This window comes from Rhineura floridana, chromosome 12 (assembly GCF_030035675.1).
Source record: "Rhineura floridana isolate rRhiFlo1 chromosome 12, rRhiFlo1.hap2, whole genome shotgun sequence".
Taxonomy (NCBI): domain Eukaryota; kingdom Metazoa; phylum Chordata; class Lepidosauria; order Squamata; family Rhineuridae; genus Rhineura; species Rhineura floridana.
The window spans coordinates 16,889,188-16,916,447 of record NC_084491.1 but is presented as its reverse complement, the minus strand read 5'-3'; the positions used below and the strand labels follow the sequence as shown (position 1 = coordinate 16,916,447).

The 27,260-nt window shown below is 42.9% G+C and overlaps 1 protein-coding gene across 4 annotated transcripts in view; it reads left to right on the top strand.

The window, feature by feature from the left end:
- ADRA1A (adrenoceptor alpha 1A) overlaps positions 1-21,401 on the top strand; it is an 85,018-nt gene extending 63,617 nt beyond the window's left edge. For 3 of the 4 annotated variants that reach the window (XR_009758763.1, XR_009758764.1, XR_009758762.1), the window contains 2 exons: positions 657-2,074; positions 20,970-21,401. Coding sequence is in view for 1 of the 4 variants with exons in the window: in XM_061593474.1 (XP_061449458.1) it covers positions 657-1,180 (524 nt within the window). In the remaining 3 variants the exon portion in view is untranslated. Of the gene's footprint in view, positions 1-656; positions 11,634-20,969 lie in introns of those variants that run through there. The other variant, XM_061593474.1, reaches the window with a different exon arrangement.
- The last annotated feature ends 5,859 nt before the right edge of the window (positions 21,402-27,260 follow it).

The window sequence follows — 27,260 nt, the reverse complement described above, 5'->3', positions numbered from 1 at the left end:
GATGTAACTGAGTTTTGAGGTGCTAGTAGAGATGGGGGGGGATCCAGTTCAATTTGCATTTAAAGTCAAACCTACTTAATTCACACTTTCTGAAACAATACGCAAAATGAAACAAAGCCATCCTTCAAAATTCACACATCTACGAATTTTGCAATGCAGTTCTCAAGCCAGGTAATGTGTACAAAAATTCATACACCAGTAAAGTATGCATAAAAATGCCAATATTATTGTAAATAACATATAAAATGTATAATATTAAGGAAAATCATTTTGCAAATAGGTGTATATTGTTTTATTTATTTATTTATAGATATATTTGTATACCATTATTTCATTTTAGAAAAACATCAAAGCAGTTTACAATATATAAAAAATTAAGCAAAAGTGCATACAAATATATATTTTAGGAGAAATGTGCACTAAAACGCTGGTGAATTTTCATGACGCCTTTTTAAAAAAAAATCACAAAACTGATGTGGAAACGTGGAGAACTGAATTTAAGATTAGAGAAATGAGAAATTGACAGATTTGCCCAGTCCTAGGTGCTGCGCACAGTCAAAAACGTCTCCACAACCACCACTTCTTTCTTGCCAGTTGATCATCAGGAATTGTACTTTTATTATTTCCAGTAACAGTCCATATATTTTCCATTTCAGGTTCTTTCTTTCCCCAGAGCAAGCCCTCAGAAACCATTTTCAAAATTGCATTTTGGCTGGGATATCTAAACAGCTGCATCAACCCTATCATCTACCCTTGCTCCAGTCAAGAGTTTAAAAAGGCATTCCAAAATGTTCTAAGGGCCCAGTGTCTCCCGCCACGGAAGTACTCAGCCAACAAATACTCCCTTAGCTTCAACCTCAATCATCCAAGCAAACATGTAGCAGAAGCTCCCAAAGATGTTGTCCGCATCCCTGTGGGCTCTGGAGAAACCTTCTATAAGATTTCCAAGTCAGATGGCGTCTGCGAGTGGAAACTCTTTTCAGCCGTTCAAAGCATGTCTACTAAGAGCACAGCCACAAAGGATAAGTCCAGCTGTGTGACAGCCAAGGTCAAGAGCAAAGGCTTTCTCAGGGTATGCTGCTGTGCAAGCACATCGGGAAACAACACCCAAAAGGACCTGAAAGTGCCCACCATTAAAATACACACTGTCTCCATCAGCAACAATGGAGAAGATATTTGAAGGCATCTATCGTTCTGGTGGGGCTGGAAGAGGGTTACATGCAGTGCTTCAATTTGCCCAACCTGAGCATGGGGGCTGTTTTTAATGAGATAACACAGAAGGAAGAACATGACGAGAGATGGAGGCTGAAGTAGAACAAAGCACATGAGCTTGGGCTGAATCCAAATTATTGCGAGAATCTCAGCCAAGGCGATTTAACTCCCACTGGAATCTGTTGGGTTTGGAAATAGGCCCTCTTGGAGCCGGACTCCTTCAAACAATTCTCCTATCATTTTCCTTGCTATTTTCAAGGTTCTGCAATTCATTTCATTTTATTTCAAATTGTTTAGCGGTTTCATTCTTCATGACTGACAGGGGCAGGGGGGGCAGTGTTGTAACATATCCTACAATAGAAAACCATGAATTGTATGTTCTTGGTTTCAGCGCAGGTACTTTTCTATGGCTCTCAGCTTTATGTTGTGGTAACTCTGTATCCATAAAGGGTGAATTGGATGAGGCTGAGCCATGTGTTAAAGGAGAAATATGGTGGCCTTTTAATTTGACTCCCTTCTTTGTTTTAATGGAATTACTCCAGCTCTGAGAAACTCAATGGACACCAAAGGGCAAGGGTGGAGAACCTCAGACCCAGGGACCAAATGAGCCCCTCCCCAGACCTCTCTATCCAGCCCTTGCAGCTCTTCCCAGGCCACACCCTTTTATCCCAGGCCTTGCCTCTCATTGGCTGTGCTCCACACACCCCTTAATTGTTTTTGCCTGGCTGGAATTTGCCCTTGAATTGTGATAATGCCTCTTGCTTGCCTGCATGGAAGACGGAGAGATGTGTGTGTTGTGGGTATCTGGACGGGGGGAGACCTTTGACTTCTGCATGCCTGGAATGTAGTCTGCTGTACAAAGGTAAGAGTTACAGACATTACTCCCTCCCCCACTTTTGGCATGTGACCCTGTAAGGTTGCCCCTGCAGAAATGCGGCCCTGGGGATGTAAAAGGTTCCTCACCTCTGCCACAAGGACTGGCCCTGATTCTGAGCTTTTAAGCCTCATTTAGAGCTTGGCACTAATAGCTCAGAAGCTGGTGCTCCCTTCATATGTACAGCAAACCTGATGGGAGCTGTTCCTCCACAGAGACATCTCACATGATCATCATGTGTGTGGGTAAACAGTATAACCACCTAGGCAGAGAACTAATGTAGATCTTTCATAGCCAACCAGCGTCCTCTAGGGAGTGGGGGGAAATCTGATTCATGTTTGCATTTGAAGCCAAATCTATGAAATGTGAACCTTCCAAAACACTATGAGGACCAAATTACAGCCACCTGAAATTCTCATTTATCCAAATTTTGCAGTTCTCCAAGCAAAGATTGTTTACCAAAATGTGTATATTAGGGGACATTAATTACACACAAGAATGCATTATATTAGGGGAAATATAATGCAAAAGTGTGTACGTCAGTCAAAACTGCATACAAAAATGTGTTTATCAGGAGAAATTTGCACTAAAATGCTGAAGAACTTTCATGAGGATTTAAAAAAAAGTTGCAAATTGCTGCAAAAATGTGGAGAACTGAATTTAAGACTGGGAAAGGGAGAAACTTGGAGAACTGAAATTGACAGATCCTTCCATCCCTAGCCCTCTGCCTCCTTCTCTGTAGGATGTCAAACAAGTCGGACTGATCCATACGATCTGTTCTGCCCATCTGGCTGTAGTATTCACAGATGAGATATCATCATAGAGAAGCAGCTCCCATAATTCTTGGTGCACAAATGAAGAGGGCCTCATTGTCCCTTCTCTCTCTCTCTCTTTCTCTCTCTCTTATAGGGACGATTTCCTTATTCCAAAAGTGTTTGCCAAATCTCTGTGTGTGGTTTTTTAAGGCTTCCCTTTCTTTGTGTTCCTCTTTGTCTACTGTCTTGTAGTACATTCATTTTTGAAGTGCAACATATACGGTGGGAAATATGCAGCAGCAAAATAATGTATATTTGGGCATAACAATGATGCCGTGAAACTGTCTTCTGGGTTTGTGGGGCATTTCCCAGCCCCTTGATCCTTGCATGTTGCGTCTCCTTCCCATATCTGTGACTCCATCACAACCCATGAGCCCAACCTATTCCATCAATAGCTGACTCAGAGAATTCTGATCCCTCATTCACCTCTTCCTTCTTTATTGGCATTCCCAACCCTCTCTCTTTTTGGCATACACAACCCCTGGGATACATGGAACAAATAGAAACCTTGCAGATTCATACCACAAGGTTTCATTGCATCCTGCCCAAACCCACTGCCGTCACACATGACCACGGAAGTGTGCATTTCTTTAGTAGATTTAACAGAAAGTTTCCATTCAGAGCACTTCATGAATCAGCTTACAATTTACACAGTATTCAGCATCATTGCTAGGATTCACTGGGCACGTCTACATTACACTAAGACTTTGTTGCAGCAACCAGACATGTCGCCTTACCAGCCTTAAGTAAGGATGGGCGGGGACCTTACTTGTGTGAACTGAGCATCACTGTGGAGAGCAAGCACGCAGATGAGGAAGTAATTGAGCCTGCCGGTGCCATAGCCTATGAGTCCAAGGTGAGGGTGGCTGGACTCCCTCTTTCACATCCCCCTCAGGAGGGGGCCTGCTCTGCAGCGAGGATAGCGGTGGCAGTGGCAGCAGCAGGGTGAGAAAGCAAAGGAAGGGGGATGAAGGGAAGGGGGAGAGACAACTTTCTGATTAGGCAGTGCCTCCCCAGTAGTAACTGGAGCTATAGGGTGGAGGTGTCACTGTCAGAGGCGTGAGAGCCTTCAAGCTCATCCACATCCAAAGGCACATCACTGGCATCTTCCCATTGGTCCAAGTCTCTCCTCTTCCTCCTCCTCATCGCTCCATTGCCAACCCATGGGACTTATGACACATTGCAACATTGGAAGCTGGTGCATTATGGCAAATGGGGCACTAACCCCACCAACTGCTGTCAGACAGCTCCCATCTGCCTGCCTTCTTTCTTACAACTGTCAACTTCCTCCTCCTTAGTCTCAGTGTTGCCCCGGTAGAACCCAACACAGAAGAAGAGCCTGGGATAAAACTAAAATGAGTTGTCTCTGCCTTTCATGGGCTTTGGCTCTGCATATGATTGACTCTAACTTTGCTGTCTGTTGACCTCCCTGCCTTCCGCCCTACGAGTCCAAATAGGCAACAGCTACCATCGCACTGCACTGCAAAGCAGCTTTTTTGCAATTATCACATGCAGACCTGTAGAGAGACAGCATTTATTGTGGCACTGATGAAACAGGGGTTCAGCAAACTGTAGAATTGTTCACATTCACATGATGATGGGTACTCTCGGTGGGGATGCTTATTTAATTATTGAGAAGACTAGGATTCAAGACAGTCTCTTCCACAAGTCAACAGCAAAGAATCAATCCATTCCTATCATTTCTTGTGGCAGAGAACATAGCTATTTGGACCCACCCCAAGTACAGAGAAAAGAAAGGGCATGAAGCAGCGATTTGGGAGTATCCAGAAATTCTCTATGTGTTTATGAAGAACTGGTTGCTTTCACATGGTTTGATGCAGCCTAAATCAGCCCAATATTTAACAGCAAGTAGATAGCTTGGATCAGATTTGATAGTGTCACAGAGTAGCCTAGATTTTTTTCCCCACAGGATGCATCTACTCTACAGGGTCACATTAGGTCTGTGCCAAATTAATTTATGCTTTCCTGCATTCTGCTCAGAATTGTTTCTTAGATCCTTTCTCTGCCCTGGATTTCATAGGGTATTCTAGGGAAAGGGAATTGCACTTAAACCAGTTTAGGTCTTCAATGTAACTGTGTCCACAGAGATTTATTTCAATTGACTTTGGCTAAATTATATATCTCAAAACACAAAAATTCACATACCACGTTCCTTCATTAAACCAGATTACCTGAATATGGATTGCCAGAAATCTAAACAAACAGCAGTGAAAAGTGGCTGCGTAATCCAAAGGTCTGAATCAAATTTGTCCATTGAGCTCTGTACAAGCAAGAGCTTCCTAGATTTGCTTCAGCCTTGGGGAACGTTCTTCAATCACTATGAGTGTAAAACATTCCCTAAACCAGGTGTGGGGAACCATTTGCCCTCCATATGTTGCTGAACTGCAACTCCTGTCAACCCCAGCAAGCATGGCCAATGGACAGGGATGATGGGAGTTGTAGTTCAGCAACATCTGGAGGGCCAAAGGTTCCCCACACCTGCCCTAAACATCAAGGTTAATGGGAGTTCCTCTGCTTCTGTGGCACTCTAGGTTGATTTACATATGCATGATTGATTATAACTTGATGACTGGAACACCAAGTGATGGCCAAGTGGGTGAAGGGGCCATTACAGATCAAGTGTCCCAGATAAGAACTTCCACATCATTTTAAATGCATTAGGTAGGATCCAGACTAAGTGCCATAGCCACTTCTGAGTAACCTCTACTCAGAGTACACCCATTGAGATGAATGAACCTGATTTAGTCATGTCTATTAATTTTAGTTTATTTATTCTGATTAGGACTAGCCTTGGATGCAGTCCTATAGCCCTTGTCATATGTTTACATACATATAGGGAATTCACATATAGCAGCAGGAGGAGGGCCTTATTTCTAGTTCCACCCCTGAAATTGCATTCCCTTCACTGTGCTACCCTATCCTTTGACACTGAGTGTGGTGATCCGAAAAGGAATGCTTGTGCATAGGGGTTGCATCCAACCAAATTCTACTTAGCGCAGACCCATTGAAATTATTGGGCCTAAGCTAGCCGTGTCTATTACTTTTTATGGGTCTACTCAGAGTAGGACTAGCATTAGATACAGCCCAGGAGCTCCACGTGAGCAGGATACCCAATTGTGTGGGTATTTGCTTAGAGCTTCTAATTGTGATCAGCTGTTCATGTGAAGAGTTCCTTTTCTCAGATCTTCATGCTCAGCCCATGAAGGTTGGACACAGCAATAGGGATGTAACACAAGAGCAGGATCAGAAGTGGTCTTCAGGACAGGCAGCATTTATTATGACACTAATGAAACACAGGTTCAGCAGTCTTATTCTCCCAAACCTGCACATAAGCATCCTACACATGAGCAAATGTGTGAATAGGACATAAGCTGGTCATACTTTAGTTCCATTAAAATCAATGGGACAAGCAGTCATGGCAAGAGATGGGGAAGAAATTGGATTCAGTTCTCATTTAAAGCTGAATGTATCAAATCCACACTTTATGAAACAATATGAGAACTGAAACACAGCCATCCTTCAAATGTTGCACTTGCCTGAATTTTGCAATGCAGGTCTCCAACCAAAGAATGTTAGCAAAATGCATATATTCCGAAACAGTGTGCATACAAACAATACATTAATGAAAATACCATACAAAAATGCATTACATTGCAAACTTAAGGACATTAGTCAAAACTGCATACAGTAATATGTTTATTAGGAGAAATTCACATTAAAATGCATTAAATTCATGAGGATTTTTTTTTAAAAAAACGCAAATTGTTGTAGAAATGTGGAGAACTGCATTTAAGATTTTGAAAAGAAGAAACTGAAAGAAGTGAAAACTGACAGATCCATTCCCTAGTCATGACATCCTTAAGTCCAACTGATTTTGATGGCATGGCTAACATAAGATAAATATAACCCAATGTTTTTTTAATGAAGTCATCTCATACATTCAGCTGCCAGTCATCATTCTAGAGAAATAAAGCAACGAAGAGATGTGTGTGAATTATCCCTCTGTGTATATATGTTTGATCACTTCTGCTGGAATATTAGGCCAGGACTATTGTGTTTATTTTTAAAAATCTATGGATTTGGGTTTGCCAAATTTGCTTTCTTTCTGGAGAGCCTATCATTAAAAGCTTTTCAGATTGCATCTGCTCATATAATGCCAATGCCATCTTTACAAGAGATTTCCCCATTTCATTAAGAGCATCAAGAGCTCTGACAGTATGCCTGTCATTTCCCCCTCTATTGCTATAGCCTCATAGGGATTATATAGAATGTGTTTTAGATGCTAAGGGACGAAAATAAGTTCACAGCAAATGTGAGGTTTGCAGGGTAGTAACTGACCTTTCAGACAGCTTGAAAGTGATTTGATTTGGCTGTTTCCCTCAATTCTGCTGGCCTCCATAGAAAAGAGGTAAAATACGCATTTGGTATTTTAGTTACTGTACACTTAGAAATAATTTGGTATTTAATGTTGTGCTTTAGGCAGAAAATAAATCTATAGCATCAGAAACGAGGGGCACGGTACCACTGCAGGAATTCAAAAAAGGACTGTAACTCTATGTGCTAATCCTTAGATCTTGAAAAGTTTCCATTGAACTAATGGGTACAAAGCTGCCTTGTACTGAGTCATACCATTCATCTATCTAGCTCAGTATTGTTCTGCAATGACTGGCAAAGGCTCTCCAGGATTTCAGGTGAGACTCTATCCCAGCCCTACCTGGAGATGCCAGGGATTGAACCTGGGACCTTCTGCATGAAAAGCAGATGTTCTGTCACCCACCTGTAGGTCCTTCCCTGATGGAGCAGATGGCACTTCATTAAGATCTGAAAGTATGCATTTTAAAGTTTACATAAGGTGCTCACCTAATCTCATCCCTACCAGTTCAATTCCCATGCCTCCATCCCTCTCCCGACCTGAAGCACTGCATCAGTTGGGGAAGCAGTATTGTCTGCTGTGTTTAGAGGAACATAGGAAGCTGCCTTATGCAGAGTTAGACCATTGGGCCATCTAACTCAGTATTGGGTCCCCAGATGTTGTTGGACTACATCTCCATCATCCCCAGACCAGCATGGTCAATGGTCAGGGATGATGGGAGTTGTAGTCCATCAACATTCTGGGGACCCAAGGCTGAAGAACACTGGTCTGTACTGACTGGCCACAACTCTTGAGAGATTCAGGCAGAAGTCTCTCCCAGCCCTACTGGAAGATGCTGGGAACTCAACCTGCAACCATATACATGCAAATCAGTTGTTCTCCCACTGAGCTTCCTATTTGAGAGGGTAGATTGTGGATAAATATGAGAAGAAAATTCTTGATTATAAGGATACTTGAGCAGTGAGACCAACTACCTAGATGGGTGGTATGCTATTATTTGCTGGAGGTCTTTGAGCAGAGGCTAGATGGCCAGGGAAGCTCTAGCTCTGTATTTCTTATACTGAGCAGAGGGTTAGATTAGGTGGCCTACAAATCACCCTCCAACTCTATGAATCTGAGGTGGTCAGTCTGCATGGCTACTTAATGGTGTATATTTTTGAGCTGAAGTAATGCAAAACAAAATCCATTTAATTTCATTATTGCCATTTATACACCAGTTTTAAATCTTTGGTTGCCATACCATTGCCGCCCTGGGCTCCTGCTGGGAGGAAGAGCGGGATATAAATGAAATAAATAAATAAATACCGGGATTGTTCACAGCAACAATGGTGTCAGATGATCCATTTTCCTTGAACAGAGCTTTACAAGTGTAGTTGACCATTGGTGCTTGCAGAGCTGATCAGAGCAGTGCTTGGAAATGCACAGGGCTTTGCATTCTCCAACTCCCAATCTGCTAATCAGCAGTGACTGAAAACTCTGCTTCTGGGTGAGCTGATTCTTTACCTGTAGGGCAGATGCGTGTGGCTTGGTCGAAATGACCTTGCAGGCCAAATGGGGATGCCTGGTGGATCTAATTTGTCCTGAGGATCAGAAGTTTCCCATCACTGCCCTGAAGTTTTCTGGGCCAAGGTTAAAACCACTACTTTGAATTGTGAACCAGGAACAGATCAGGATCCAGTTTTTACCTCTCAAAAAACAATGTTTTATGGAATTCGTGAACAGATGGGAAATGCACTGTGGCACTGACAGATTTTGTGGCCATCACAAGCAGACCTGAGTCCTGCTCTGGTTCAGGAGGGTGTGGGGTTCCATCATCAGCAAGCCCCCTACCCCCACCCCCAGAAGCCTGGTACTGGCACTGCATTTTTTTCTCAATGCCCTTCTGAGCTTCTTTTGGTACTTTTAAAAGCTGAAAGTATCACAACGTTCAGAGAAGTGTGAAATGTGAAGCATAATTACATTCTGGTCCACACATTAGTCTGGGCAGTGTTTGGATCAGGTCAATTCATGTCAAAATTCAGATAAACTGAATTCCTCACATATCCCTTGTTTCAAGGCCATTGTTCTATGTACTCCATTTCTCTTTTTTCAGCTCAGTTCATTAGCTCTTACATTAAAGCACCCGATGCTATTTCTTTTGTGCTAGAGGGCTTTTGTGCAGAGTTTGTCCTCGGCATAGCATCGTGATCTTGGCATCCGTCTTGCTCGCATGAGCTGCTGACTATCGTGTCTGCCAGCAAGTGATGCTGAAATGCTTTTACAATTTACAAGACAGCAAGGCAGAATTTACATTAGGCTGCTGGTGTGGTCCACTAGTTTTCCTCTGCATACTAACCATTACCGGAAATCTCAAACCTCCAGAATTCTTACCATCCCAGTTTGGGAAAATGTCCTGTGGCCCTGTATGTAACTGGTAGATTATATTGACTATGGAAACTGAAATCTGCTCAAAGACATGCAACAAGAATGGCAAACCGAAATAGGGGCTGATATTTGCTAGGTGGCATTCCTATGATGTGTTGCGTTGTGGGAATAGTTTTTTTCCCCCTTTTTTAAGCTATCTTCAGCACTTGACTAGGGATTCTATATTCAGGATGGGACATAGCAGAATGTACAATTTCCATGCAGAAGCAAACCTAACTTCTCCTGAGGGATTGGGGATTTTAAACCAGAATGAGCTATTAAATTAATAGTTCATTCTTGCGTTATTTCCAGCCAAAATCAGAAAGAGCTGAAGAGCTGGGAATCTGATAATACGAACCTGTTATTAGCCTCAGCTCTGTAGTCTCAAAAGGCTTCAGTACAGGGTACAGAGATGCTGTAATCAAACCTGAATTATTTCATTAGATTTACTTTGGGGGGGGAGCAGACTTCAGTGTGTGGTGCAAATGACATAAACATAGATTCAAAGAATTCTGGTCCCAGTACTTTTTTTAAAAGTACCAGAACTGAACAAAGTTCATTGTTCCTCCATACAAAAAATCTACTCCTGATTACCCCCAAGTTATCTTCTTTCGAGCAGTATTTTTTTTGGGGGGGGGGTGTCATTTTCTTGCTGTGATAGTTAAATAATTTAGAGTCCAAAATCCTTGCTGATCTACTGCAAATCACCCAGTAGATGCAGTAGATGAAGACCTACCTTCGGCTCACCCTGATATTTCTGGGGTACAAATATGCTCAAAGGCAAATCAACAACTCCTGTCACTTAGGTTATTGTCAGGCTAGGGATAAACAAATCTATCAATTTTCATTTCTCTCATTTTCTCATTTTTTTCTATCTTAAGCTCAGTTTTTATTTTTCTGCAAGAGTTTGTGATTTTTTTGTTTTAAAATTTATTAAAATTCACCATCACTTGTGTGAATTTCTGCTGATATACACATTTCCGCAAGCATTTCCCACTAATATATGCATTTCATCCACACTTTCCCCTATTATAAAAGTTATTTGGCTGGAGAACTGCATCACAAAATTCAGAGAAGTACAAATTTCAAAGGATAACTGTGTTTCAGTCTGCATATTGTTTCAGGAATTGCAAATTAAGGTGTTTCAAATGCAAACAGAAACAGAGAATAAAATCTCCCCATTCGTATTCCAGACTACCTGTTTGATTATTCTAGTGTTCTAGACATGACTGACAATCGGCTTGCTCCTACCGTTTCTATTTTAGATTTTACCTGCTAAAATACCTCCCTAGAGCCCCCCCCCCCAATAAATATATAGCAGGAGAATTTTTAACTGAACTGTACCAAGGCTTGGTCATGCTGTAAGCTACATCAGACATTAATCCTAAACTAAATATTCTGCTCCTGAAGTGAAATGTTATCAGGAAGATGTCAGTCTGTTTGGACAGGCTAAAATTAGAAAAGTTACACTCCTGCCTGCATCATTCCATGAGTTGTGAAAGTCGAGGATGGGTTGATCTGGAGCCTTGGCCTGGGAAGGCCGTAGCACTAAAAGCTCACCAAACAGATCCCCATAACGAAACCTTCAGCCAAATATGTTTTGTGACTTGGGAGTGATTTCCTAAGCCAGGAGTTCCCAGTCTGTGATCTGTGGACCACCAGTGGTCCGTGAATTTCATTCAGGTAGTCCAGGCTTGTCCATATTAAATATGCATATGGATTTTTAATTTTACTGTTATTGCTTCTTTTATTTCTTATATTGCATTTTATTGTACTACTAGGGGCTCCGTCCCTGCATGCTTTGCACACCAACCCTTCCCCCAGGTCACCACGGTCCCCCTCCCCCTTTCCCCCAGGTCACCACGGTCCCCCTCCCCCTTTCCCCCAGGTCACCACGGTCCCCCTCCCCCTTTCCCCCAGGTCACCATGGTCCCCCTCCCCCTTTCCCCCAGGTCACCACGGTCCCCCTCCCCCTTTCCCCCAGGTCACCACGGTCCCCCTCCCCCTTTCCCCCAGGTCACCACGGTCCCCCTCCCCCTTTCTCCCAGGTCACCAAGCTTTCCTCTGCCCCCAGGTCACCAAGCCTCCTTTTCCATTTCCCCCCATGCCTCCTCCTGCACTCCCCTCCATGGGTCACCAAGGCTCCTCCTTCCCCTCCCCAGGTCACAAAGCTTTGTCTTCTCTTCCCCCCCCCGACAGATTGCCAAGCTTTCTTCTCTCTTCCTCCCCATGGGTCATGAAGCTTCCTCCTCTCCTCACCCCCCCCAACAGGTCACCAAGCTTCCTCCTGTCCAGGTATTGCAGTAACACCAAGGCCTGGTGCAGATGCCTTGGCCTGTGCTCATGGCTGCCTGCTCACTGTCCCACATGCTGTGGCACTTTCTCTCCCCACACACACAGGTGACCAAGCTTCACCCATACACTCACACACATCGGTTGCCAAGCCTTCCCCCATGGGTCACCAAGCTTGTTGTTCTGCAGGTATCATGGTAGTGACACTGAGGCCAGGGCCAGTGCCAGGCATGCCAGGGCTCTTGGGCACCAGCCTGTCATGGGCCCTGGCACCTGCATGCAAGTGCCACCTACTGCCTTTCCCTTGAAGTGAATGCTGCCCATGCTGTGCACACATGCGTGCCATCAACCAAGATGGCGGGTGAGGCTTCCCTGACGGGCTGATGCCTCCACCATCATCTTGGTTGATGGCATCAGTGGCATCAGCCCCTTAGGGAAACCTCAGTCGCCATCCTGATTGATGGCAGGCTTGTACTTGCAGCATGGCCAGCATTTACTTTAAGGGAGAGGTAGGTGGGGCATGCAGGCGGGCATCTTGGGCCTGCTCATTAGTGTGTGGGGTCCCTGGGAGCTCCCTTTCTGTGATCCATGGCAGGGTTGGGAGCTGAGACTGCCACGGATTGTGGGAGTGCTACCCACCCACCCTAAGCAGGGGCCCTTCAGGGGCCCTTGACCAGGGCCCATCTTGGCTGCCCTCTGGCACCAGCCCTGACTGAGACCTTCTGGAGTTGCCTTGGCCAGTTGCTCTGTGGCTCCTGCAGGCCACTGGCCAGCAGTATCTGCTCGTTGTCCCACTCTCTGCTACCCAGCTCATCACAATGTAGTTTGCAGTGCCACAGACTACAGGGCCACTTCTCTGTGGTGCTGCGAACTGCACTGTGATGGGTTCAAGGCTTACAAAAATATTATATAGTTAGACAGACAATTAGAACTCCATAGAATGTAAATTGTACTACAATATAATACAATATAAGTAATAAAACACAATAAAATACAATTTAAAATGATAAGCACAAAGCATAGTGCATTGCAATGGCTGCAACAGGCTTGAAAATCAATAAGTGGTCCACCAAAGCCCTCAGCATTTTTCAAGTGGTCCATTGGGGGAGGTATAGCTACTCCTTGCTGCCCTGTGTTCCCAGAACCACCTGAAGCTGCAAGCCAAGCAGTCCTCAATCTGATCATAGCTCAGTATGCACTTTGCAAGTTTGATGGTCTTTGCCAACTTGATCTCCTATGTTTTGCTTTGGACTACAGATCCCATCAGCATGGCTGTGTTGGCTGAGGCTGATGGGAGCCATAGTCCAAACCATCTGGCAGGCACCAGGTTGTCACAGGATGATGCAGACGATCCTAGATTCAGCCTCTGGCATCTCCAGTTAAAGAGGGAAAGGCTATAGCTCAGTGGTAGAACATCTGCGTTGCATGCAGAAGGCCCCAGGTAGGGCTGGGAATGTTCCCTGTCTGAAACTCTGCTGCTAATGTAGGCAATGTTGAGCTAATGGACCACTGGTCTGACTCAGGATAAGGCAGATTCCTATGTTCCAGTTATCAGATAGCAGAGGATGGGGAAGATCCTATGGGGAGCAGGGCAGTTCTCCACTCACTCAGAGGGAGACTGACCAAGCGTACTCTTGTCATCCAATAAAGCCCTACCATTTGCTGCAAGCCTGTGTTTTCAGTTTCCTCAAGGACCCCCAGCCCAACGAACTACAGAATTCCCCGTCACCTTCTGAGCCTGAGATCCTGGAGAGCTGCTGCCAGTCAGAGTGGACAATACTGGACAAAATGGACAAATAGTTTCTCATCTGGTATAAGGCAGCCTCCTGATTTCCTAACCACTGGAGGAAGGTAAAATATTTCATCTTTCCAGAAGAAAACCTTCACAGTTGAGGCAAACAGGTCACAAAGAGATTCCCTGCTACCCTCCCACAAACCATCTTTCCCATCACAGATTTGCCAGCAAAAGTATACATTTGCTAATTGTTTTATTCTCCCAATAGGGAGGTTCAGCATGTAAAGTGATGCAGTTCCTTTGCTGCATGCAATGGACCAAAGATGTTCATCAATATGATGGGCATCTGGATCAGTAATTACAAAAGCTATTTCAGGAACTGTGTTGGGGGGGGAATCAACTCCCAGTGGACAGCAAATTTAAAGAGCCACTTCTTTCTCTCCCCCCAATCTAATAGATGAATGGTGGATGCCAAACAGCTCTATAGACAAAGCTTCAATGTACCAAAGTTTTATTTGTTGTGGTTCTTGTTGTTATTGTTTTTAATAAAACTCAGGAGCTGAAACAGAATTTTTAAAATTATTTTTAAGGAGCAAAATTGGAGGGAGGGAGGGAGGAATGAGAAGGAGTCTCTGCTCATATTAGTACTTTGTGCCTACCATATAAATGATGCCATTCTTTCAGGAAGATCTTAATTTGAAGGCCCAGGCTCCCTTGAGAACTAGTATGATGTACCTAGGGATTAGAGGAGGCAATTGCTCACTTTGCATTTTAATGTTTACCTACTTAATTCACACTTCCGGAACCAATAAGCAAATCAAAAGACAGGCATCCTTCAAAATCTGCACTCCTCTGAATGTTGTGATACAGTTCTTCGACCCTAAAGTGTGCAGAAAAATGCTTGTATTAGAGAAAACAACATTCAGTATATAACTACATTACATTAGAGAAAATTGCTTGGAAAAATATGTATATTAGGCAAAACTGCATACAAAAAATGCATACAGTAGGACACATATACCCCCAAAATACCTATGTGTTCTCATGCAGACTTTTAAAAGAAAAATCTGCAAACTTTTGTAGAAGTGGGGCATAGAGCTGCAAAGGTGAGAAACCAACATTGACAGATTTGTCCATCTCCAGTTGTAGTGATTAAAATGTCAGACTAGGAGTCTTGAGACCCTGGTTCAAATCCCCAGCTGGCCATGAAGCTCACTGGATGACCTTTGCCAATCACTATCTCTCAACCTAACCTATCTTGTGGGATTCTTAAGAGGAGGAGATCATATATTTGCTGCTCTGAACTCCTTGGAGCAGTTTCTTCAGAGGAAATGCTGGTAGGATCTATCCCCTCACTCTTCAATCTCCAAATCTAAAGGCAGCAGGCTAATTTAAGGGATGCAGGACAGATAACACAGAACACAGAGTGCTATCCTTCAATAGAGGGGAACAGCCAAGTGGCTCAACAGGAATGGCTGGGGGGGTCAGCAGTGTCCCCCAATTTCTCTTGCCTGAGGCAGTTGCTTCCTTCTGCCTAATGGTAGGGCTAGTCCTGAAACCTGCCCTTGCCACCAGAAGTATCCAAAATCTCCCTCATTGTCTTGGCCCGCAAATGGGGCTGTAAGGGCAGAAGCTGTGTTTTTGCTGAGCTTTAATGAAAATGTACCTCTCATACATAAGGAATTTCCTAAAATACCAGCAATGTCTCAGATAGGAACTGCCAAAAGTTATAGTCTTCTGGGCACCCCAATGCTGTTTTAGTTGTCTTATGTGGGTACACTAATATTTGAACAACTTTTTAAATAATGGGTTCACATACCATTCCTCAAGCAGCTATGCCAAGCAACTGCGCCTCTCAGCCAAAACAAAACATAATTCATTTCCATTTCCTGGGCAAAAGTTTTAATAGAAGCAGGCGAGAGGTTTGCGGAGCTGTGTGACTGAGCTTCCATTTGCAATTTCTGATGACCTTCTCTGGCCCAATAAATTTATTTTAGAGAAAATAAATGTAGGCAAGGGTGCTCCTGACCTTTTCATACTTCCTATAACTCAAATCAGATCAGATGTGTTTATTTCTATCTAGTCAACAGACCATTACAAAACAAAGTTTAACAGTATGAAAGTAAGACAAGGTAGTTTCTTGGTCTTTTTGACTAAGATCAAGTGTACCGTACCTCAGACTGTGCCAAGTCATATTGATTTAGCAGGCTATCATGAATAGAGTTAATCTCTTTTGCTTGTGCATATCTCAGAATCATTAGCAGGAATTCTAAGGGCATTTCCACACAAGATTTCCCTTGGGGGGGACCATTATATCCTCACACAATAGCTCTACTCACGCATTCATTTCCAAATGGATCGTGAGGATCAGATGAACATGTGGGGCTAGCCCCAATCCCTTAATATTACCACCCACGCTGGCAATATCCCTCAACCAACGACTGATCAGCTGTGCCTAAAGGGAGTTTTTCCAAAAAGGGTTCCCCCACAGGGATGGGCATCCTGGCCATTCAGGGTTCTGTCCAGTTAGAACAGGAACAGGGAATTTGTGGGCTTCCAGAGGCTTTTATACTAGAACTCTCATCATCCCTGAACATTGGCCATGCTGCCTGGGATTGATGGTAGTCTACCAACATCTGTAGGGCTGAAGGTTCCCCACCCAGCCGTAGAGGAAATCTCACATTCATCAAAGCAGCTCCCTTAGCTGATCATGCTCTGGATGGGGGGATGTTGCTGGTGTGTGTTAGGGAGGGAAAGATCTGTCCATTTCAGTTTCTCTCCATTTCTTGTTTTTGTTTCCCAATCTTAAATTCAGTTCTCCACATTTCTGCAGCAATTTGCCATTTTTATATATTAAAAAATCTTCATGAAAAATCTCCAGCATTTTAGTGCTAATTTCTTCTAACATGCACATTTTTGTATGCCATTTTTACTAGTGTACACATTTTTGCAAGCAATTGCTCTTAATATAATGCAATTTTGTATGTCATTTTCACGAATATATTCATTTTATGCACACTTTCCCCCCAATTATGCATTATTGTAAACCTTGTTTGATTGGAGAACTGCAGGTACATGTGGATAAGTGAGAATTTTGAACAATGGCTGTGTTTCATTTCTCATATTCTTTCAGAAAATGTGGATTTAATAGATTTGACTTTCAATGCAAATTGAATCTAATTTCTCCCGCATCCCTAGTGTGCATATTATCATTGTTGGGAAGAAGCTAGTCCTGCATGTTTTCACCAGTCCCATCATGTATTTGGAAATAATGCCCAAATGGGATTATTTATTTATTTATTTATTTTATATCCTGTCCTTCCTCCCTATAGGAGCCCAGGGCGGCATTGAGTCTATTGAGTCAGGGGGGCTACTGAGTATGAGACATGCAAGCTACCCAAATGCCTCTGCGGCATGACCCAATTTCTCATTTTTCAACATAGCAGAAATAGTGAATCCTAGCAACATAACAGGGATGGTTTGGACCTTAGGCTCAAATGCTCCCTCTTCCCCTCTCTCCTCGCTTTGCCTGCCAAAACTCTCTCCTCTCCCTGCCTCTTTGTTTGAGGCAAACCATATTCCATCCAAACCAGAAAAATAATGGTTGTGCCTGTCACATACACACAAAAAGAGAAAAGGACTGATAGGTAGAGTCAACTGCAGTTCTCAATCTTTCTTTACAGGGCAAGTATAAAGCAGGTTTGGATGAAATGGCAAGGCATGGTTTGCCTCAAATAGGGATGGAAGGAAAAAATGGATACAGTTTGCATTTAAAACTGAACCTATCAAATTGTAACCTTCAAAAATGATGAGAACCAAAACACAGTCATCCGACAAAATTTGCACTTCTCCCAATTTTTGCGATGCAGTGCTCCAATCAACCAGTGTTTACAAAAATGCATAAAAATGGATAGAAACTAACCATATTAGTGAAAATAAATAACACAAAAAATGCATTAGATGAGGAGAAATTGCTTGCACAAATCTGAACATTAGTCAAAACTGCATACAAAATTGCATTTCATTAGAAGAAATTCACACTAAAGTGCTGAAAAATTTTCATGAGGGCTTTTTTATTTTAAAAAATAGCCAATTGCTACAGAAATGCGGAGAACTACATTTAAGAGTGGAAAAAGAAGGAGGCGAGAGAACTGAAAATGATAGTTCCTGCCATCCCTAGTCTCAACCCAAGAAGGGAGTGGGTAAAGAGCAGTTTACAAGGAGAGGAGTGAAAGTAAAAGGGTCTGTAAAATGCCAAACCCTGGTTTGGTGTTACATTTGAGCCAGCCCACATAAAAGTGTAATGTAGGTCTGAGAAGCCCTGAATAACTTCCCCACATTTCTAGCTATATAATAAAAAACACAAAACTGTAAGTAGAGGAAGATCTAGTGTGGAGGTACTGTTAATAAATGCACCTACAGGAGGAAACTACACAAGCAGAAGCAAACTCCCTACTTTGGGCGGCCACCCTTAAATTCAAGGAAGGGGACAAGAGTTGGGGCAAGAAAGTCTGTTCCTTTCCACACTCTCAAATCTTGCTTTTCCTAGGAACTGAGATGGGGATGGAGGTGGGGGATTTGATTTAGTTTGCATTTAAAGGCAAATCTACCTAATTTGCACTTCCTGAAAATATATGCATATTATAAAATGCATATTACAAAAATGCATTACACTAGGGGAAACTGTTTGAAAAAATCTGTATATTAGGCAAAACTGCATACAAATGTGTATATTAGGAGAAATTTGCACTAAAATGCTGGTGAATTTTCATGAGGACTTTTTAAAAAAATACAAACAAGTGGTAATGTGGAAAACTGAAGTTAAGATTAGAAGGAGACATTTAAATTGTCTGATTTGCTCATCCCTAGGCTGGAGACTCTCCCTCCACTTCTAGCCAAAGCACATTAAACAATGGATTTCTTCCCTCACAAATTTGGTGACATAATCAACTGCTTTTGAAGGCTAGTCACGAGCTACTTAATCATGTTATTAGCAAAAGACTATTAGGGAAAGTCCTAGATCCTGGGCGAATGCTTCAACTCCACTGTAACAACTGCGTCCTTAGATTTCTAAATGTAATTGAATCACTGCGGTACTTCTGAGAAGCAGCAGCATTTGCATTCTAAGTTCAAGGGAAATGTCAGGAATTGCATCCAAGAGGACACTACAAATGCTCCATGCTGAAAGAAAACAAAGATATGATTAGAAAGCTGGTGATGGGGAGGGGGGGTTGAAAGATAACCAGGAGTGTGCAAATTGATATCAAAGGAGTATCATAGAATCATAGAACAGTAGAGTTGGAAGGGGCCTATAAGGCCAGCAAGTCCAACCCCCTGCTCAGTGCAGGAATCCAAATCAAAGCATTCCCGACAGGTGGCTGTCCAGCTGCCTCTTGAAGGCCTCCAGTGTCGGAGAGCCCACCACCTCCCTAGGTCTTGTTTCCATTGTTGTACTGCTCTAAGTTAGGGACTTTCTCCTGATGATAACCTGCAGAAATGTTTCCAGTGAAAGACAATGGATTGTATCCAGCATTATTCTTACTCAATGAAGACCCACTGAAATGAATGAAAGTCAGTAAGGGCACAATCATTGCATGAAATCTGCCAGGATGCGTGAGTTTGGATCCGGCAGGTCTCTGGTTCATCTAGCTGGTTCCTGGCTCATCTGAGCTACGCCGGCATGACTCTCGCATCCCAGCTCAGCTGGAGAAAAGCTGGCTTAACTTCCTGAGCCAGCTGAGCCAAGACTGGTATAACTTATGCGGGTATAAGGCCCGAAAAATGGGTGTTCCATAGGGAGTGGCAGGGCGGGATGGGGACTTGCTGGATCCTCACTTTGTTCAGCTCAGTCATGTGACCTGGAAACCTGGCTGAACTTACACTGCTATAACTCAAATGTTATTTTACAAGCTTCTTCTCTTTCTGCCAGGCTTGGCCTGGCTTAGCAGGCAGTAGCCCTACTCTGAACAGGTTTTGGATCTGGAGTACTTTACACGGGTTTAAAGAGAGCAAGACTCAAGTTTGCTCTCTAACTTTGGTCCATTCGTTGCAATGGGTCTATGCTGAGCAAAAGTTTGCCCCAAACCAAAACCAAATATAGTTGTTTATTTTCTGTTGGGAACATTGCAGTAAAATCAGTTTGGCTAATGAAGGCACATGGAATTTAAGACGCTATGTAATATGCATCTCACAGGCATTTCACATGCTGGTGAAGGTCATGTTGCTAGGTGATAATTACTTTTTAGGATAATGGTTGTAGGATAATAGTGTGGTTTTTTAGCATATTTTAATGCCTTGAGCAAACATCCTCATCTGGGCTTTCAAAATAATGGAGGGCAAGCTATTATAGAGTAAATTAATAGTGCAGATAGAAGAGAGCCTTTACTAAACAGGGGTGGGCACCCAGTTACTTATCTTTGATTTGAGAATAGAGATGTTAAAAGCATTTTAAAAAACCAAATAGCTCTATTTCCTCCCTTGCCCCCCTTCTTTTTTGTATTACAGGCATGTCCCTATTTTTATCTTTGAAATGCTGGAGGGCATGAAGCAGGGGTTTTTTTCCTTATTGCAAATGTAAGGTGGCCCATGTGTTTCATCTGAGCATTTACTGTACTAATGGCACCTTGAGCTGAATGTCAAAATGTCTTGCTGTTGATCCAGTGATATCCTGGGAAACAGCCACAGCCTTTGTCAAGCAGCTGTCTGAGCTTATGCTCACACATCTAACCAGCATGGCTCCCACTTTCTGAGGTTTACTGAAGTAGTTATGAGAGACTGGCTAATGAGCAAACATCTGCTTTCCAAGACAGTAAACCCGTTGCACTAGACCTGTTGTAGGTTGTCGAGAGTGTCATGCAACTCATGCAGTATCTTTCCCTGTGCTGCCCCATTGCAGAAAATGCACTCTGTTTCCTTGGACTGAGAATCAAGACATCCATTCTGGATTCCCAGCAAAACGTTTTGGACTATGGATGACTGTGCGAAAATGTTGTTTCAGCATTGACACCTCATTGTTCAGACACATGGCATAGTCTTTTAGGAACCTCTGCTGCTCTCATGGAATTAGTTGTGAATGAAATGAGACATGACACAGCAGCCAAGGAATTCCCAAATCCTTATTTGTCACCTAACATAGATGTGGACACGGGGGCATTTGGAAGGGAGAAATAGTGGAGAGGAGGAGGTTTTTACCCCTCCTTCATCCATCTTCCCCCAAGCAACTCCTTCTCTCTATTTTTCACACAGGTTTCTCCCAGCTAAGCTTGGACCAGAAGGAAGACTGACTGGGGAAGATCGCCTCTAGGAAGGGGTTGAAAGGGGAAAGTGGCAGGTGATAGAAGGATCAAGTTACTTCCCTCCGCTTAACTGCTTCTTCTCTAAAATTCCTTCAGTCCACATTCACCATTCAATGTGGGTTGAGGATCTTGGGCAATATCTGGGTTGCTGATCAGAGTTCTAAAAAACATCTCAGATTCATGCCAATGCAATTTAGGGAAGAAACTTCCTAGGTTGGTGTTTTCAAGTGTTACTGATTTTTTTCTGTCATGCCATTTTGAAGACCTTTGTATCTCATGCAATATGATAGGATTAATCATGCTGGTCATTACCTTGAACAAAATTCATTGTATATGGAATGCTAACAAGCCAACAAATAAATTATTGTGGGAATGTATATTTTGCAAGACTGAGCTGAATTGTCTGTAATTATTTTGGTGGTTCCCTGGATCTTGCATGGGGGTTCATATAATACATCTTCATTTATCTCTTTGGCCTTGAACATCTGGCATCACCCCTAATCCTGTTTTCATGTGCATAAATCTTATTGATATCAAAGGAACTTACTAATAGAGATGGGTGAAAGCTGGCCATCTCAATACAATATGGGTCTATTCTTTGCAAGCATTTTCAGTGTTATCTAAGAGCCCTCTGAAATATCAGAGAGGACCCTGTTATTAACAATCAAGATGATGGAAATCAATTTCAAGGAAGTCATCATTTAGGCAAGAGAATGATTAGCAAAACTAATTCAAAGAGTTGTCCCAATTCTGAATTAACTTTTTTTTACCCAGTGAAGTTGTCATACAGACAATCAGAATGGCTTTGGGATGATGTCTTGTGTTCATACAAAAAAATAGCATGTGGGGGGGGAGGGGGATGTCACTGCAGCAGCAGCCAGTGACAGTTGTGCAGGAATGCCAAACCAGCACAAAAAATTATGAGCTACCAAGGAGCAAAAGCCCCCATCTCATGCCAAAGGTATTTCTCTGTGAAGAATTTCAATTTGAATCTGACTACAAATGTGCAATGTGACTTTGCAGTTGATGGGTGAAATAAAACGCAGAGACATCAGCTTGGGTTGAACAAGGGCCACTTTATTTAAATTACAGTAAACAAAAACCCCAATTTAAAGTGACCTGCAGAGGGAAACCTAGGTGCGGGAACTGTCTATAAGCAAGTAGCTTACCACGCAGCTCTCGGGCGACCAGCCCCTGCTGGGGCAAGGGCAAGCCCATCTGCTTACCCTTTACCCCAGCCACACCTTGTAGGTGAGTAGGGGGGCCTTCCCACGTCATCCCCACCCGGGACCGTATAACCCCTGGGTAGATGAGGATAAGTTGGCCCCAGAAGCAGCCCATATCCTGCCCTCGAGCCGTAAAGCCCTGAGAGACAGGCCTCCAGAACTGCCAATCACCTCCAAAGGTGCCTAAGGGGGCCACCTAGCTGTCCTTACCTATTTTCCTTCCTGCACCTTCCCGCTTAGGTTTTAAATACATTGCCCTGTGGGCATGACCTGTTGATAAGTCAATTAGCCAAATAAGCCAAATCTGCCTATTAAACACAACACCCCCTAACCCGATTCCTTCGCATTCCCATAGTGTGGAGTAGGCAAAAAACCTGCCCGCCAACACGGGTGGGCAGGATAAAAATTCCTACTCGGCCCCGAAGCGACCCCATAGGCACACCATGAAAGAAGGAGGGCGGGGTAGGAGGGGCGGCGGGACTTAAATAGTCCTGCAAGCTCCACCCCTCATGCTACGCATCACGCTTTTGTCATAAGCACGACGCGCGACGTTGCCTCCATTAAAGATGGAGGCAGCGTCTTCACCCCCCCATCTGCAACCTTGCCCCGCTCGTCAGCTGCACGGCGAGCAGGGCGCCTTTTCTACCAGGGATGGAAAGATCTATTAATTTTTATTCTCTCAGATTCTCATTTTTCCAACCTTAAATTCAGTCCTCTACATTTCTGCAGAAATTTATGAACTTAAAAAAAAATTCTCATGAAAATTCTCCAGCCTTTTAGTGCAAATTTCTTCTTGTAAACATATTTTGTAGGCAGTTTTGACTAATGTACACTCATGTACACATTTTGCACACAACCTCTTCATCTAATGGATTTTTGTATGTTATTTTCACTCATATATCCATTTTTTATGCATACTTTCCCCTAATATATGCATTTGTTTGGTTGGCGAGCTACATCACATTTGAATAATTGCACATTTCGAAGGAAGGCTGTGTTTCAGTTCTCATATTGTTTCAGAAAGTGTGAACTCGATAGATCAGGCTTGAACTGAATTGAATTTCTCACCATCCCTACTTTCTACATACCTGGATCTCCTTTGATGCTGCCTTTCATTGTGTGGAAGCCATTGAAGTATTACTCCATCCTGCACCATGCAGTAACATTAGATTCAAGAATTATTTCCATTGCATCATTGCCCTGGATGTATAAAAAGTGCATTACTTTGTGAATGAAAACAACATTTAAAAGACACATGCACACCTGGCCTGACAGGAATGGGTGAGCATACAGGATACTGGTGACAACTGAGTCTACACAGGTATGTGTGTATGTGTTTGAGTGAGTGTGTGAGTGAGTGAGGGGGGGAGAGTAAGCTCTAAAGAAATCAGAAGTCAAACTGGCTGTATAAAGCCATCAATCAAGTCTATGGCTGAAAGCTGTATGAGATACGGCATATTAATTTCTCAGTTGAAAACAACAACAGAAAAGGAAAGTGGAGAGCAGAAAAAGACTGGGATCTGACTGGCTTAAGCCCTGAATAGCTTATATTAAGCATCCTGGAAGAGGGTAATTATGGTCTGGGGGTTGACTTTCTTATCCCTTTTCTCTCTTCCCCTGGAAGGAGCGGTCCATTGCTTGAGGGCACCATTGGACCCAACACTGTCACTGTAGGCTCATGTAGTCTCAGTGGCTCAGAGTGCCTTTTTTCAGCTAAGACTGGTTCACTATCTATGGACCCCTTTCAGACAGAGGGCTGCCTGCCTGTGGTGGTCATGGCTAAAGTTTCCACTGAGCATTTGCTTTCATGTGCACGCACTGCAATTGCGCAGCATATACCACACACACTCTTCACTCATGCAGTCTCTTTCTTGCACTCAAATATTCACAATCTCTGTCTCACTCAAAGAGAAGGGGACGGGGATCATCCTTAAGACTTCATGAGAGATTTTCTGTTGTTTGGTATGGAGACAGGGGTTATCAGGGGGAGAACACTTCCTCACACTTCCAGCATGCATCTATGCCAAGGTAGGTGAGAGCCTGTTGTTAAACATTTACCAGCACACCACTGTCTGAAGAGCACTAGAAGGCTCATGTTCCAGGCTATCTGGAGCTATAAACAGAAGAATTCCTCCTATGGCAGCGTCACTAGCCTGGTGCCCTCCAGATATTTTGGACTACAACTCCTATCAGCCCCAGCTAGCACAGCCATGCTGGTTGAGGCTGATGAGAATTGTTATCCAAAGCATCTGGAGGCCACCAGATTGATTGAGGCTATCTTAGGGGGTGAAAGTACACTGTAGCACAGTGTTAAACATCCCTCTTGCCTTGATTTTATTTTTGGATCTCCCTGATTGTGTTACTCTGGAGTCAATCAAAATCTGACCCCGTGGGAATTCAGCGCATCCTTATTTGAAATACAGACTTATTTTTGTTCAAGGAGGACGAAAAAAAACACTGAATGCTTCCACATTTAAACATCTTGCACATACACTATGTACCGGCTTAACCTTTGCTGCAGAAATCAAGTGAATAATGATTTTTAATAACAGGAACAAATAATTCACAGCAATGGACTTTGCAATATTTAGATCTCCTGTCAAATCTAGGGGATTAGGGATATTTTTGTAAGTAGTGGGAACTGTGCCGTAGTTGGCTCTTTGACTCATTGAGCGTGGAGATTAGGCCATGGAACCAGTTCAGTTAAGGCTGTATAGGAGTAACTCCCCCCCCTTGAAAGAGATGAGCTGCAATATGTTCCCTCTGGAAGAGATATAAACTGGTGTGACCCATAGCTGTCTTTGTTTGTTTTCAGTTTGTTCAGTTTATACAAGTGTGTGTGTAATCTTTTCGGTGAAAGGTTGTTCCCAATCTGCTTAGTAGCAGAGCTTGGAAAAGTTACATGGCCACTGGCTTGGACTGATGTGAGTTGTAGATCAAAAAAGTAACTTTTCCAAGCTCTTCCTAGATCTTTCAATACTATTGTACAAAATAGAATAAGGGTGCCTGTGGCTAGTCAAGAAGGCTGCAATTCTATACATGCTTACAGAGCAATCCTAAGTATAAGAAACTGGCAGAATTTACGCCTGCTTAAATTTACGTTACCCCTTTTCCAGACTCTGCTCAGGAGCAGAGTTACTGCTGGCTGAGGTAGCCTGAGCCTGGCAGAGGGAAAACAAACCTTTAAAATAGACTTCGACTTAGGAAATAATCCAAACCCAAGGGCCATTTGGAATAGAGCTGCATTCAGACTTTATTCCATTTTCATGACTTTCCTTACCTGTTAATTTTCACATTTTATGTAATGTTTCACACAACTTAAAGCCACTTCTGGAAATCTAGCAGAATCAAGTGGAAGCTTAGCACTCATGTCAATGTTAATTGCTTCCAGGAAACATATTGTTTGCAACCCTGTTAACCCAGAAAATTGCAGGAGTTTGGCATTTCATTTTTCCCACAGTTTTCTTGGGATCACACCGCTACTGCTCATGTAACAAATTTTGGGGCAGTATTCCAGCATGCAGAAGCAGGCATGCACATAAAGGGGGGGTGATGTCCAATAGGGATGGGGTTTGGTAATGGTTCCTATCCAGAGCTTGGAAAAGTTACTTTTTGAAACTACAACTCCCATCAGCCCCAGCCAGTATGGCCACTGGATTGGGCTGATGGGAGTTGTAGTTCAAAAAAGTAACTTTTCCAAGCTCTGCTCCTACCCATTTGAATTCCAACAGTCTGGCTTTCAGTACTGATCTGCCATTTTTTTGTTTCCAGTTGTTTGCACAATTGCCAATTCATGAGTTTTTTCCAGAGAATAAAATAACGTAATTGCTAACGACAATGTTTATGCTGTAGGCACTTTCTTCACTGAGATAAGTTTAAAATGCATCAGTTTAGAGGAAAGCTGATTACGAAGACAATGTAAAATTTGGAGCTTATTTTTTTTTTTAAAAAGTGCTGAGGACAGCCACAACCTGCCTCAAGAAATCAATGCCAGTCCAAATACAATGTGGATTGTCGTTGTTATTGTTATGTGCCTTCAAATCAATTACAACTTATGGTGACCCTATGAATCAGCAACCTCCATTAGCATCTGTCATGAACCACCCTGTTCAGATCTTGTAACTTCAGGTCTGTGGCTTCCTTTATGGAATCAGTCCAGCTCTTGTTTGACCTTCCTCTTTTTCTGCTCCCTTCTGTTTCCCCCAGCATTATTGTCTTTTCTGGTGAATCATGTCTTCTCATTATGTGTCCAAAGTATGATAACCTCAGTTTCATCATTTTAACTTCTAGTGATAATTCTGGATTAATTTGGTCTAACACCCATCCAATTATTTGTCTTTTTCGTGGTCCATAGTATGCGCAAAGCTCTCCTCCAACACCACATTTCAAATGAGTTGATTTTTCTCTTATCCACTTTTTTCACTTTCCAACTTTCACATCCATACATAGAGATTGGAATACCATGGTCTGAATGATCCTGACTTCAAATTTTATCAAAATCCAGTAATAAATTTAGTGAATATTCTCCCCCATCCCTAATGTCCAGTAACATCTGCTATTGTTGTGTCACACCATGCCCACTGGGGTGAATGAAATTTAGCATGACATGGCAGTATACTGATGAACAACATCAACAACAACAAAAGTTACATAATGCAACAAGTACTGCAATGTGAAAGGAACATCAGAAATTGAGACAGAGGCATTAGCATTATCAACAGGAAAAATAAGTCCATAAACCCCATGCCGGAATGCAGCCTAGGTGGCTCTCCAGCTGAGCTGGACGAACTTAGGTTCAGCCAAGGCTATTCCAGCTGAAGTCCCTTATCCCTGCTCAGCTGGAGATACACTGGTATGAATCCTCTATCCTGGCTATCCTTTGGAATTCACAGTTCTGCAGATTTTGCATTTATTCATTTATTTATATACCACATAATGCCAAAATAGGTTTTTAAGCAATACAATTCTCAGCTCAAAAATGTACAAAAATGCATTTTGAAAAGGGACACTTTAGG